Genomic DNA, 14752 nt, shown 5'->3' on the forward strand with positions numbered 1-14752 from the left:
AGGACATTATTTTCAGGACACTTATCTCTTAAATCTTTTATCAAAAGCAATCTAATTTTATTGGCAATACTAATGCAAAACAGTAAAATAATTTCTATGGTTACCTTTCTCTATAAAGTTTCCTGAAATCTTATATACACAGAAAGTATTTTTTGGTTAATTTCTAAACTTTTCTCAAGTATTTAGGAAGACAGATACTGGCACGTGGAAAATAAATATTTGGGAGGAAATATTTTAGTTCCATAATTGCACCATACTTTAAACATCTATCAAACACTTTGTTATTTGACATAGTAGTCTGAATTTCATAGTAAGTGCATAAACATCTTATATGGCAAAAATCAAAAGCATAAGATACTAACAACAGAACAAGGACTAATGCCTAGAATATTCAGATTCATATCTTATCTCTAAAGTGCTTCCTTATTTTGTGTCTGCATTTTTAAGCCTGCCTCCCCCAACTCCCCTGCAAAATAGGCACATGGAGGAGAGAAGAGTAAAAGCAGTAATCTCATTAAGTCTGCTACTTCACCAAGAATCCAAAGTCTTGTGCTATCAGAACCTTGTTTGCTGAATGTTCAATCCCTTCACTTGCTTACTTGAAAGAATACGACTCTTTAATGTCCATGAATTTCCACTGTATTCTGTTCAATACATACTCAATGCATCTGAAAAAAGGTATGTGGGGAACCACTACAGAAGCTTTCTGGCTCATGTCATCATCTAGGAGTCTTCCCAAAATACTCACCCACCCAGTTAAGTATGTGTGTACACGCATGTGCAAGCTTATGTATATGTTGGGGAGGCAGGATAGTCCATTCTAAACTCTAAAAAATGATTGTCACAGAAAATGGAAAGGAAGAATCTGAAAATTAAGTGGAAATAAAAGTCCCCATAGAAATCAAAATAAGGCACTTAAGAACCTGGGTCCATGAGCTTCAATAGAGACCAGAAGTCTCTGAGATTACATATAATAGACTGTTCATGGGTGTACAGTAGTCCCCCCCTTTCTGCATTTTGCCTTCCACGATTTCAGTTATCTGTAGGACAATACAATAAGATATTCTGAGAGAGAGAGAAATGCCACTTTTACATAACTTTTATTACATTACATTGCTATAATTGTCCTACTTTATTATTAATTATTGTTGTTAGTCACTTACTGTGCCTAATTTATGAATTAAACTTTGTCATACATACGTTTTCACTGGGAAGAAACAGTATATGAAGGCACTATTTGAAGTTTCAGGCATCCACTGATTGTCTTGGAATGTATCCCTCAAGGATAAGTGGTGACTAGTGTATACATAAATTTTTTTTCCTGAAGAAAAGGTTTATAACTTTCATCAGTTTTCCACGGGAGTCCACAATCCAGAGAAGATTCAGAATCAGTTCTTTAGAAAGCTAAAGAAAAACCTAAGTAGCTTTTCTAAGAATATGTCCATTTATTTACTTTACTTTGATGCTTAAATTAAGGTTGTAGCCTTTTTAAATCTAGGGGTTCAGAATCAGCACTGTAGACTAAATAAGTTGCTGTCAGGGATTTTAAAAAGGTAAAAAGTAACACGGAATGACTGAAGGAATGCTAAACTGGAGGCTCTTATTCCAGCTTTTATCACAAATTAACTCTATCAGTACTATTTACCGATTTGTACTGAAAGGCCCTTGAGGTAAAACACATGCATCAATAACAGCTGCTCTCTAGAACAGTGACTTTGATTAGTGATGGAGGCACAAAGAATCAATGAGCTGTAACAGTTGTTCCTAAACTTGAGCATGTTTCGGAATCATATGGAAGGCTGGTTAAACACACAGACTGCTGAAACACATCAAATTCAGTAGGTCTGGAGTGGAACCTGAGAATATGTATTTCTAACAAGTTCCCAGGTGATACTGATTCTGCGGGCCTGGATATCACACTTCATAAGAAGCAATTAGTTTCTTCGTCTGAAGTCACTAAATCTCTCTAGGCTCTGGTTCTAACTCCTAGAAAATAATCATGTCAGACAAGATTATGCCTATAGTCTCTTTAAAAATTACAGAAAAGAAAAAGACACAAAATACTCCAAAATTAATGAAATATTAATAAAACGGAAACAGAGAATAGGATGGCCCATATGGGCAAAAATGACATATTAATTTTAGGAATCTATCCAAATATGTCCATCTTCCCTGTACTCCACAATACTGTGTTCATAACCAATTTGTTGATTTTCCTGTCTTTTCCACTAAACTTCTAAGTTGATTAAGAATAGGGACTAATTACAGAATATAGTTAGTTCTCGTATGTCTGTTGAATGAATACTCCTTTATCTTCACCATAAAAACTCAGTAAAAAATGTAAAAAAAAGTCGAGTTCTGTGAGGAAAAGACTGTACTTCTTAAACAGTAATTGCAAAGGACTATAAAACTTTTTCAGAATCCTCAATGGAATAGGTAGTCAAATGTTAATTGACTAAACTGACACAAGCATCAGATTAATGTGGCTTGCTATGAACCTGAATTTCCAACAACCCAATGGAAGATTAAGTACTATTATACTGAAAGTTCCCAGATGTATTTAAAATAGAATTATAAAATATAAGCTGTAATGACAAAAGTTAATGTTCATATAATTAAGCAAAAAATCCCTCTGCAGGTGTGCCATATCATGACGGTTCTAAGAATATATTGTAAATACTTTAAAACACTTTATTATCCTCCTTACCCTAAATCCTCACAAAGGAAATATATTACAGTTAATAGTTATCTTTTTAGGTTGATGACTTTGAACAGAATCAACCTATGCCCAGTCAACTGATGACCTTAATTAATGGTAACTAATAAATCACCCAAACAATATTTCCCAAGTAACTTCCTTTTTCTGGAGGTGTAGGGGAAAGTACACTCTACCTTCATTGTAAGAGGTGTGATCTTGCTCTAGAGCATGGTAAAATTATTGCCTGGGTCATGGACAATATTTAAAGTATGAAAGAGAAACATCCTTAAACTAACTATAAATATCAGTGACCACTATATAATTAATTTTGAGAGGTGTTACTCCAAAAGGCTGCATCTATTAATAACTTCAGCTTGAGTGTCTATATCTAACTCAATCAGTGAGACGCCTACTTATAAGGTCTCTTATTTTCCTTTTTCTGTTAAGTATTTGATCCTACACTCCTACTCTAGGAAAGAAAACAGCAAAGCTATTTTTAAAAGATTAGCTTGGTTATACTTTGTAAAGCATCAGCTGCATCCCATGTGATTTTTAAAGCAACAAACATAAAACAGCCGTGAGCAACCAAAGAGCACATGACATCTCAAAATTGCTTTTTGAATTTAATGAAACCTATAGGCTTACATGCAAAAGATATAGATAATTCCATTAAATAAATTGTGGGAATTAAAATATGACTTCTGGAAAAACAGAAACAAATCTGGTTATAAAACAAACACTCATGCACTCTTCTGAAATAAAGACATTAGGAAAAGTTGTGTTCATGCAAACTGCCATCAGTTTAAAAACTAAACAGAAGAACCAAGGCAATTTTCAAGTGACCATGAACACAACAATACTAATTATCATTAATAAATATGGAAAATCATAGCAATGTAATTTACATTTATTACAAGGCTATTTGAAAACACCAAGATGTTCACAAAAATAAGAATCTATGAGGAAAAGTGTGCACGCCATCAATTCTAAAATATAAAAACTATCTGGCAAAGAATCAACTAAATGGCCTTTCAGAAACTGAGATTACAGAATCTCATAATAATTAATAGAATAAAATGATTAGAAAACATTGTTGGAAAAGGTATAACCTCTTTTATTATAATACTTATTTCATGGTTTTTCTTAAACCCAGACATTTGCCACAAACACTTACGGGAGTGTCAATAAAAGCTCAGAAAGGCTGAAAAACACACAAAAGAATAAAGTGATCCTTATCTTGAAAAAAGATGACCTAAGCAAAGATTATAAACACTGAAAAATAACTAAGGAGGTCAATGCACAATATTAGAAGCAGTATGACAAAAGGAATTCAAACTTAATTACAATTTGAAGAGATATTACTTTTTTTGCTGGGATATATTAAAAACCCTGTTTTATTTTAAAATAAGTGGTCAATTAGAAACTTTTCCTCTTGAAAATGAGGTACTCTTCCAAAGAAAAATAAGATTATAGAAAAACCCTACATTCTTATATTTAATGATTTAGCAGATGCTTGAAAATGTATTATTCTGCTTAATTAGAAAGATCAGCTTTTATTGTACTTATGTTTGTTTACTTCTCTAATTTTTACTTTAAAATAAAGCAAGGTAGTGCTAATATTGTCCTTAATTTTAAGTAGATATTGACCATACATTCCTGTTACACAATGTTATCTCACCATACTCAATTAGTAGCAGATGCCGTGCTACTCTACTGCATAACGTAGTACTCAATCTCATAAGCTCTCTTCTCATTCTCTAGTTGTCCCATAGATAACCCTTATTCATCCAACTAGACTGTTACCTTCTCCAAGACAAAGAATGGTATTTTTTATCCATATATCCTGAGGGTAATTAAAACACTAACATACAGAATGAATGAAGATACATTTCTTCAATTTTCTTTATTAATTTTGAACCTCAACAAAGTGTGTTCGTCATTCTCAGGAAAAAAAAAAAAAACAATCAAATGTTTTAAAAGGCCAAAGCTATTCTAGTACTCACAAGAATTAAAATAGAAAGACAAGTGGAAAACATTTCAAGAACAATTAAAGCACTGAACACAGAATAGGAAACAAAAAGAAGGCATCCATTACTTAAGCTGTAATACAAGAGTCCATTCTTTTTCATTTTCGGTGGGCATGTAACAGTTTGATGACTATGAATGTCCCTGAAGTTCATCTGGTTTACAAACCATTATTTAAGAAATGCTTTATTAGATAAACAAATTGGGCTTGGTATGCAACTACATACTGTTTTGTGTGTGTGTGTGTGTGTGAGTAAAGACTCAAATAATATTTTTTTCTGAGACAGATCTCCAAATTATGATTTACCACATTATCATAACAGCCTATTAAAGATTAGTGGAAAGTATCTTCAATTAGTTCAAGGTAGTTTCTTAGGTGACATGCTCAAGCACTGCAAGTAGAATGTGTGGAAGACCAAAAATTTGGAGTTGATATATTGCCAATTCCCCAGGGGGAAGGCAGGGTGACATGCATGTATACGCTTCATACACTTGCACATACTGTTGCAAGACATTACTTTGTTTACAGTGAGCTGACATGTCATACGTAAACTTGTAAGTAATAATAGCCTCAGTTAAAGGATATTTACTCTCTGATTTAAAACATATGAATAAATATAGCATAACTTTAACATTAAACTGAAAACTCCTATTTTTCTGGGAAGAGGGGGTGGTGTCTTGTTATGTTGCCCAGGCTGGACTCAACTCCAGGGCTCAGGCAATCAATCCTCCTGCCTCAGCCTTCCAAGTAGTGCACGTTACTGGATCTGGCTGCAAGTTCCATTGTAATATAATTTAGAATTCAAATTTTTGAGTATGATTCTTGCAACGGTAACCAGCTAATGACATTTTAAAGTAAAGTAATTAATAGCCCTGAGGATATTCATGCATATATACTGGCTGGGCGCGGTGGCTCAAGCCTGAAATCCCAACACTTTGGAGGCCGAGGCGGGCAGATTACGTGAGGTCAGGAGTCTGAGACCAGCCTGGCCAACATGGTGAAACCCTGTCTCTACCAATAATATAAAAATTAGACAGGCATGGAGGTGCCTGCCTGTAATCACAGCTACTGGGGAGGCTGAGGCACGAGAATCGCTTGAACCTGGGAGCACAGTGAGCCGAGATCATGCCACTGCACTTCAGCCTGAGTGACAGAGTGAAACTGACTCAAAAAAAAAAAAAAAAAGAAAAAGAAATTCATAGAGATATATAATACTAATTTTAAAGTCAGAAATGTTTATAATTTATATTTGCTTTTAAAACGTTTTAAATGTGAGGGTTTTCTATTTTAAAAAATTCTTATTTAAAATAAAATTCCAACCCACAAAATTTTACATATTAGCAGAAATAAAAATCAACCTACAAAACTAGATTCTTTCTTATTTATTGAATTCAATTATGTGTTCACCTCTTGATATAGGTAAGCCTGCAGTATCCAAATACAAGAATTAAGACTTCAGTTCTAGAATTTTGTATTATATTCTAGGCCCTAATGAGTTTGAGCCTAAAGGAAATAAAAAGTAAAATGTTTTAAAATAATGTACTTGTTAACAAAAATATACTCAAATTACATCGTATGTGATGACAAAAGGTCAGAAATGCAAATAATCTCCTCAGACATTTAAGTGACTAAGTATCTTCTATAATTCTAATTTTGCCAAAGAATGAGAAACTACCCAACATTTTAAGATATCAATTTCATTTTGTAGCTGCTGCTGTATTTTTAAGAGGCTCAACTTCAAATACCTCAACCTTTTATGGAAAGATGGAAACACCTAACGAATTATGTATAAGCACTTTTAGGGTACTTAGAGGAGACAATGACATTTCTTTCAAGTCCAGTTGAAAGGTCACATATCACATACTACCTTCACTTCACTTCTTTAGACTAATGCCTTAGACCCTTTGCTCAAAGAAACCAAGAGGCTTGTATTCTAAAAATAGAGGCAAGGGGGTGGGGCAGCAGGGAGGAAAAGAAATGGCCAAAACAGATCAGAGAAAGTGTAAAAGCTGGCTGGAAAGGCCTTAAATGACCTAGTTCAAGGTCCCCCTTTTACAGATAAGGAAACTGTGACCCAGAGAGATTAAAGCCCATAAACTATGTCATTCAATGTCATAAAGATTATGAGGAACAGGAAGAAGATCCAAATTACAGGTCTTCTTTCCTTCCAGTTCCATTCACTTTCCATTATCTCTTTTTTTCCCCCACCGCTGTCTTCTACCTTCATCACATCACACCTCTGGCTCAAGTATCTAAAGGGAATGCCAATATCTCGGCAGTTTACCAGATAAATTTATCTTTAAGCACCAAAATCATTTTTCCTAAAATAAATCTCCCTAAAATCTTAGGTTATAAAACAGGTAAAAGCAGAGTAGCTTTGATTGAAGTCTAAGTGGGAGGGCAGCCCCAGAGGCTGATTTGAAAGCTTCCCTTTCATTATCACCCCTGTCTCCTTTCTAGCATTCCACCAACTGAAATCAACTCAATAAGCTGATTTCTCAACATCTGTCCCTGCCTCATGGACCCTGTAATGCCAGCTATTTTGTATTCTTTTCCATGGATACTTATTTTTCCTATATATGTATCCATCCTATTGCTTCTTCCCGCACCAAGAGTAATTATGTCCTCTTCTATCTGAAAACATTTCTCTTGCCACCTTCAAAATAATTACATTACTTTTCTTCTCCTAAACATACCATCTCCTAGGCATTCACGTGTTGAATTTAAATACAAAAATGCTACCATAAAAATACCACTAATAAGGTTTAACTGGACCAGAGTAGAGAGTAGATGTAAATAGCTAACTTATATTAACAAGACAATACCCTGCAAATTACATGAAGTAACTACCACTTCTAAGGGAAGACCCTGGCAGGACTACTTTGGAAAACAGGCAGGACTTGGCTAAAACAATTGTTAGTGGTTGATTATCAAAACTGGTGCTAACTTTCTAGATTAGAAAGTTACTTATAAATGTATTATTAATCTGTTTATGTCCTTACTTGTAAAATCGTATCATGTTAATAAATTAAGCAAGGAAGAGACTTAGAATAACACAGCTCCATTCATAAAACACACATGACGTTAAGTCTATGCTCATTCAAACTTGAACTCTCTAAGAAAGAACCTGCATATATAAGGACTAAGTTTTCTATATCCTGTAATAATCCTCACCACCCGGTACACCTAGTATACATTCAAATTCAGTTTGCAGGAAGAAAGATAGTATTTTGTAAAAAGGTGTGAATGTAATTTGATTAAGGCTAACTCCCAGCTTTTTCACTAAAGGTTTCTCCATAGAAAACTGATTATTTGGAATAAGTCAGGGTATAAAAGCAGTAACAAAATTTAGAATACTAGGCTATAAATTGTTTAATAAAGGTGAAAAAACGGAACCAAGAGAAGTCTTTTTTAGAAATATATCTCAAAACAAATATACCTCATGACAAAAATTTACTGAAAAGTTCTATGAAACATTAAATACAAAGCTGCATGTTAAGTAAACATATGATTTTGTACCTAATTGCATATAATTCTGAAAAGAGATACAATCTGTTTAGTTTGACTGATGTTTAAAGTCAGGTGCTCTTGTGTATATAATCCCTTTTTCCAAAAATATTTATTATGTTTTAGAAATATAAAAGGATTAATTACTCTTAAATTTGAAAATAAAAAAATTCTTACATTAAATAGTTCAAAGCAGGTGATCCTTAAAAAATAAATTGCTTCAGTGTCCTCTAACATATGTTTCAATAGGTATAATAAGAAAATAAATAATAAATCCTACTCATAACATAAATACTAAACTCCTAACCGAAATCCTAAAAAGTATACACTGTGCAGCCTACCTGGTCTATTCTGGATGTTCCGGCTGCAGTGCACCAACTATCTTGGAGTGAATCTGAGCCCCAAGCTGGCAACTGCAAACTAGATCTCACCTTCAATAGCATAGAAGTTTTCATCAGAAATCAGCAGTTGTCTTCCCCATACCCACCCAACGAAAGAAAGAAAGAAAACCAAAAATAAAGCTCTATCTTAAATCCTCATTCCATCCTTTAAAGGTTTAAGAAAAAACAAAACAAAACAAAAACCTCACTTGCAATAGCCATAAAGGAACTTCAACAAAATAATAAAAAGCCTGGGGGAAAAAAAAAAGTCTAATCAACATATTAGGCCACATTTAGAAAACGTAATTGGTGAATTAGTGAAGATAAATTTAAATTAGATGCAAAAAAGCCCTAATATTATTTTGCCAATCACAGCTGTAGTAAGTATATTCTAATATATATACAGCCGATCGTAGTCAAATCTAAGAATAGTTAAAATTACAGAACATTTTAGCTTAGCTATATTATAGGAGAAACAAATTTTGGTGGCCCATTAGAGTTTATAAATGAAAACATTCTTAAAGAGTTGCCAATTGAAAGCTTCAGTATGTATTTAATCAATACAATGGGTTTTTCTCTGTTTTACTAAGCTTATTTTCCATTGCGTGTTTAGAGAATTTTTTTACATTCTCAATTTTCTCTGTATAGATATTTTAACCTTTGTTAATTAAATTATAGGCTTAAAAATTAAAACTTTATTTGGAAAAATGTTAATTTTACCATACCACTACCACCACCACCCAATTCCCTATTTTGAAAGATTAACATTAGAGATAAGGTCATTTACATACCATTCTTACCTGTAAGGGTAAGAGTGTATTACTATTGTTGTCTGTTCTGAACACATTATCTTCAATCCAAGATTTTGGAGTCAGTGATGGAGTTGAGCGAGTAAATTTTGGTGGTGCTATGACATTACCAGAAAACGGTTTCTTCAATGGAGATATCTGATTCATAGTTCCTGGGATTCCCATGTTTCCGGTTCTACGATGATCTCTGCCATGCATTGCTCCCCAGGACATACTTCCAGTGCCCCAGCCACTGCTCTGATGGTTGCTCCAGGGAGATTGTTTCAGAAGAGGCTGGGGAAAACATAGCTATTTAAATTGCGGCATTTAAAGAGTTTACAATTCAAATTCAAATGTCAGACCTAAGAATTTATATGAATGAAATATATAAAGGCAAACGAATACATCTTTTCTAGGTTATAAAAGTAATAGTCTTGAGATCTTCCTATGTGAAATCATATTTGATGCTGGTCAAGTTTTCATCTTCTTGTGTACTATAAATATGATATTTTATGACAGTTACTAAAATAGAACCATGCAGTTCCTTTTTATCCTTCAGAAATAACTGTATACATGATAAATATGAAGAAAAAAATTGAAATTAACTGAAGATTCTTAAAGATATAACATACATGGTGATCTTAAAGCAACCATATTATGCTAGGCACACAACTAAAAATATGCTCTTTGTTAATTAAAATATCCTACTCATGCAAGTGAAATACATTGACTTCATGTTTCCAAAACAAGTTGCACTGCTACAAAAGTGGGAATTACTCTATTGCACAAATTAAAATCGCCTTTTGGAATAAGGGTAGTATAGAAACTATGTCATTTTTCTGCATTGTTTATTTAACTGTTAAGGCATATTATTCCAGTTTTAGTATAGTTTGTCTTAAAGTGTTTTTGTTTTTATTTCACTTAATTATCCAAGACCTTTGAAGCAATTATCTGATGTTACCCATAGGTGGATCCACTGAGGTATACTGCCAATTAACTATATGCTTTGATTATTCCACTAGAGATCTTGATACAAGTCTCCATCAAGTTGATTCATTTTCAAAAGTAAAATATATCCTAATCTAAAACCTGTGGCAAGAAAAGTCAAGTCATCAAAGAATGGTAAATCCACCAAAAGGCTAATAATTGTAGTTTTGGGTTTTTTTCTTTTTTTTTTAAAGAAGTATTCATTCCTGGTAATTCTACTATCAATACGTTTATACTTTAATACTATGGTGTTAAGATGTAGCCAAAGTAGTATGAACCATACAGTTACTAAAAACATGGTTCTCTTAAAATTGAACCTGCTTTTTATAAGACAATTAAAAGAGAAACTCCTGATCTACAGCACCAATTTTTAAAAACTTTCAAATGCTAACATAATCATGAGTATATATTATTCTTTCCTCCTCCACAGAGTTCCAAAGCATAATTAAGGAGCCATGGACAAACCACTTCATTCTTGAGGGCCTTACTTTCCTTATTAAATGATTTAATGCTCAAAGTTATCTTCCAGTGATCTAAAATACTATATGAAAGCTATGTGACCTCTCACACTCCATGGCTAGACCCATCTTTTGTCCAAAAGCAGATTACAGTTAAATATGGATCATTGTATATGTTCTTCCAACGCTCTGTATCACAACTTTAAGAATACAAAATTACCTACAGAAAATTTTCTGTGGACAAGTTTCCAGTTAACAAAAGGAAGACCCTGAGACACAAAAGACAGTTGCTGAGGGTTATAAAAATCATGAAAACGTGGAACATTATTTCAAAATCTCTATTTTCAATCCTTACAGGCCACATTCTCTTTTCTAAGAAAGAAATCAGTGATTCAACAAAAACTGTTCACTATCACTTTGGTTAACTCAGATAAACTGTTAACTTTCACTTGGGTTAATTTAGATAATATTCACTTTAAAAAAGACGAATCCTTGAAAACTTTGGTCAACTGAAAAAGTTATGGGGTTAAGGTTATATTTTGCATCTCTGTCAATCCTTAATCACGAAAATAGAAAATGGACTTAAACAGAATGAACACTGCAAGAAATGCTAACAAGATTCAAAACCAACAAGACACTCTTTCGACGTCAATTTACCAATCCAGCGGTCACCCAAAAATTGTATTGAGGGAATAACAAAAAAGATCTTGAATCAGAAAAGATCCGGAAAATAAAAACCTCTGCCCAGTGTTATTTCATAATACTACCTACTTAAAATACACACGGCTCAATATTCCCTTGCAGAAGGTTAAGGAAACCAAAAAAAATGTACCGAGAGTCTACAAGGAAACACATTAATCCCAGATCCAAGTTCAGTTTTATCTTAAAACCCACAAAACATGACCCCAACATTGAAAAGCACAGAAACTAATACAATCGTGGGGTATCTCGGTTTGAACCCGAGGTGTCACTAACAGTTTCTCCTTCCCACTCCTGTGAGCCAAGGAGGCGACCCCGCGGGAACCAGGTCCTGCTAGGAGCGCGGTCGGCCGCTCCCTCCCGAATCGCCGGTGGCCCAGGGTGCCGCGCTGCCGGCAGGTTGACCGGGCGGAGCTTTGCGAGCGGCTCGACGGACCGCCGGGCGGGCTGTGGCTTCAAGGCGAGATCCCCGCCGGCCAATTAAGAATAAACAAACTCCAAAGAAAAAAAGCCTTTCCGCCTTCCCTCATTGGACGGTGGGGCAGAGTCAAGTGCTCCCCCGCACGCACCTTCTCCAACAATCATTTTTCTCCTGCCCAAGTTCACTTTCCACGGCCGCTCTTCCAAGGGCCCTGGCCCGCCCCCGGTCCTCGCCGCGCCTCCCCGAGTCAGGGGCTCGGAGCGGCGGCCCTCCAGGCTCAGGGCACCGGGTGGAGCCCGGGATGCGCCAGCTAGGAGGGCCAGGGAGAGACGCCGCGCCCGGCAGCCCGCGGCCACGGCGCTATTCAACCCCTGCCCCAGGCCCCACCGCTGCGCCGGGACATTCGAGGGGCGCCCGGCCAGCCGCGGCTCCCAGCGCGAACTCGTCTCCCACGCCCCCGCAGCCCACGGTGGCTACTGCCCTCCCACCCCGCCGGGGGCTGCGGTTCCGAGTCCTGTCACGGTTGTCCGCCCTCTCAGTCCTACTCTCACTTGGGCGAGTGGCCCCCGTCGCAGCTTCTCTCGGGGCTAAGGTCAGGTCCCCGGCCTCCCAGCCACCGCCTCCGTCCCCAGCCCGCGGTCTCCCGGTCCCGCGGCGCGGCCATGCCGCCGCCCGCCGTACCTGGTGGTGGTTATAGGAGTTCCTCTGCTGCAGGAAGGCGGCGGCCGCCGCCTGGTGCTGCTGCTGGAGCTGTGGGCTGACGGGCGACCTCCGGCTCTGAGGCTGCTGCGGCGCCGCGGGCGGCGGGGGCTGCTGTTGAGGTAAATTCATGGCGGGCGGCGGCGGAGGGGGCACAGCGGTAGCCGAGAAGGGGCCGCCGAAGCCGCCGCCGCCGCCGCCGCCGCCGCTCGTCGGCACGCTGAGCCCAGTGCAGCCGTGCGGCGACACGGGCGAGAAGCTCGGGAAGAAGGCCGGGTTCATGGACGACGGCAGCCCGGGGTAGAAGCCGTTCTCTGAGTCGGGGCTGGGCGGCGGCATGGCGCTGAGCGAGCCGCCGCCGCCGCCGCCGCCCGGGGTGGTGGCCGACGAGCCGGGAGGCTGCGGCTGCGGCTGGGGCGTCTGCTGGGGTGGCGGCTGCTGCTGCTGCGGCTGGGTCGGCGGCGGCTGCTGGGGCTGGGGTGGCGGGGACGCGGTCTGCACCGACCAGGGGGTGCCGAAGCCGGGCAGCGGCGGCGGCGACGCGGAGCCGCCTCCCCCTCCGCCTCCTGGGGGGCCCCCGCCCCCGCCGCCGCCGCCCGGGTGTGGAAGGTCCGGGCTCTGCAGGCTGCTGAAGGCGCCCGCGCCAAGCGCACCGCCGGGCAGGAGGTTACTGGGACTGTTGAGCAGAGGGTGGTTGGGGGACTCCATGGAGCCCGGCGCGGGGTTCACCGGCGGCGTCGAGGAGGCCAAGCCCGCATTGGGGGACTCGGCGGCGCTGCCCTCGCCCGGGGCTGGGGTCTTGCGAGGGCTGCCCGCGCCTCCGTGGCGGCGCCGCGGGGCTGCGGGCGGCGAGGGAGGGAGCTGCGGGAGCGGGGGCAGGTCGGCCGGACGCTGCCGCGGGGCGAAGTCCTGCGGCGAGAGGTGCTGCGGCTGCGGGAGGCTGAACTGCTGCGGCGGCTGTTGCTGCTGGCGCTGACCGAGCTGCGCCGGCTGGAGGAGCGGGCCGGCCGGCGGCGGCGGCGGGCTGAACCGACCGGGGCAGTGGAGCGGCGGCGGCGGCGGCGGCTTCGAGTCCGGAGGGTGGGGAAGGTGGGGAGGGCTGAACTCTTTCCTCTTCTGGCTGCTCAGCTGCTGCTGCTGCCGCTTACTGAAGTCCTGCGGGGAGGAGGTGCGGCAGCAGCAGCAGGAGGAGGCGGAGGAGGAGGGGTGGTGCAGACTCGGTTTGAAGTCCTGGGAGGGGAGGAGGTGGGTCACACCCGCGATCGTGCCGCCGCCGGGGTGGTGGTTGGGGAGTTTCTCCGTGGCCGCCGCCCCCGAAAGCGGCCGCGCCGGCTGCTGTGTCAGCCCCAGCAGCAGCTCATCCTGCATGGTCTGCTGATGCGCCAGGAACGGGGAGGAAGAGGAAGCGGCGGCGGCCGGGCTGCCCGCGCCGCCGCCGAGGGGGATGGAGAAGGGGGAGGCGGCCTCTAAGAAGCCGGTGACAGGCAACGGTGGTGGCGACAGCGGGCCGAAGGGCGTGGCAGAGGGCAGCGGGTTGGCGGACCCCAAGGCGTAGGGACCGTATGCCTCGCCGCTGAACAGGGGCCCGGGGCTGCTGCTTCGAAGCGGGGCGGTCTGCAGCACCCCAAACCCGAAATCCCTCATTTATCTGGCCGCCGGCAGCGGGAGGAGACGCTCCTAGTCCCCTGACCCACCTAGGAAGAGCCGCCGGCGCTGGGGCTGCGCGGCCGTGGTGGAAGGAGGGGGAGTCAGTGACAGAGGGACACCGTGACTGAGCCGGGGGCACCGACTTCGGCCCCACCACCCCTCGCGGCGATCGCCGCCGCCGCCACCTCCCGAGACCGGCTCGGGCGCCGCTGCCGCTCCCGTCGCCGTCGCCGCCGCCGCCCTGGCCGCTTAAGAATCCCGGAACGTGCGTCAGCGCCACCTCACAATCGCGCCGCCCCCCGCGGTGCGTCCCGGCACGCGCGGGCGCGAGGCCACCGCGCCCCCGTCGCCCCTCCCCGCCCCTCATTAATATGCAGGCGCAGCCGGGGGCGCGCTCGCCCTCCCGGGAGGGCGGGAGCGAGCGGCGCGTCTCCTCGGGCCT

At 41.5% G+C, this 14752-nt stretch overlaps 1 protein-coding gene across 6 annotated transcripts in view; it reads right to left on the reverse strand.

The window, feature by feature from the left end:
• The window catches only part of CPEB2 (cytoplasmic polyadenylation element binding protein 2), a 66447-nt gene extending 51956 nt beyond the window's left edge, over positions 1-14491 (reverse strand). For 2 of the 6 annotated variants that reach the window (XM_030923503.1, XM_010358105.2), the window contains exons 1-3: positions 12646-14491; positions 9412-9693; positions 8573-8662 (exon numbers count right to left, since the gene is read on the reverse strand). In XM_030923503.1, coding sequence (XP_030779363.1) covers positions 8573-8662; positions 9412-9693; positions 12646-14307 — 2034 coding nt within the window. In that variant the 5' untranslated portion in view covers positions 14308-14491. Of the gene's footprint in view, positions 1-8572; positions 8663-9402; positions 9694-12645 lie in introns of all 6 variants that reach the window. The other 4 variants (XM_010358107.2, XM_030923515.1, XM_030923510.1 and 1 more) reach the window with 2 other exon arrangements.
• Between the last annotated feature and the right edge of the window lie 261 nt (positions 14492-14752).

This window comes from Rhinopithecus roxellana, chromosome 2, assembly GCF_007565055.1.
Source record: "Rhinopithecus roxellana isolate Shanxi Qingling chromosome 2, ASM756505v1, whole genome shotgun sequence".
NCBI classification, from domain to species: domain Eukaryota; kingdom Metazoa; phylum Chordata; class Mammalia; order Primates; family Cercopithecidae; genus Rhinopithecus; species Rhinopithecus roxellana.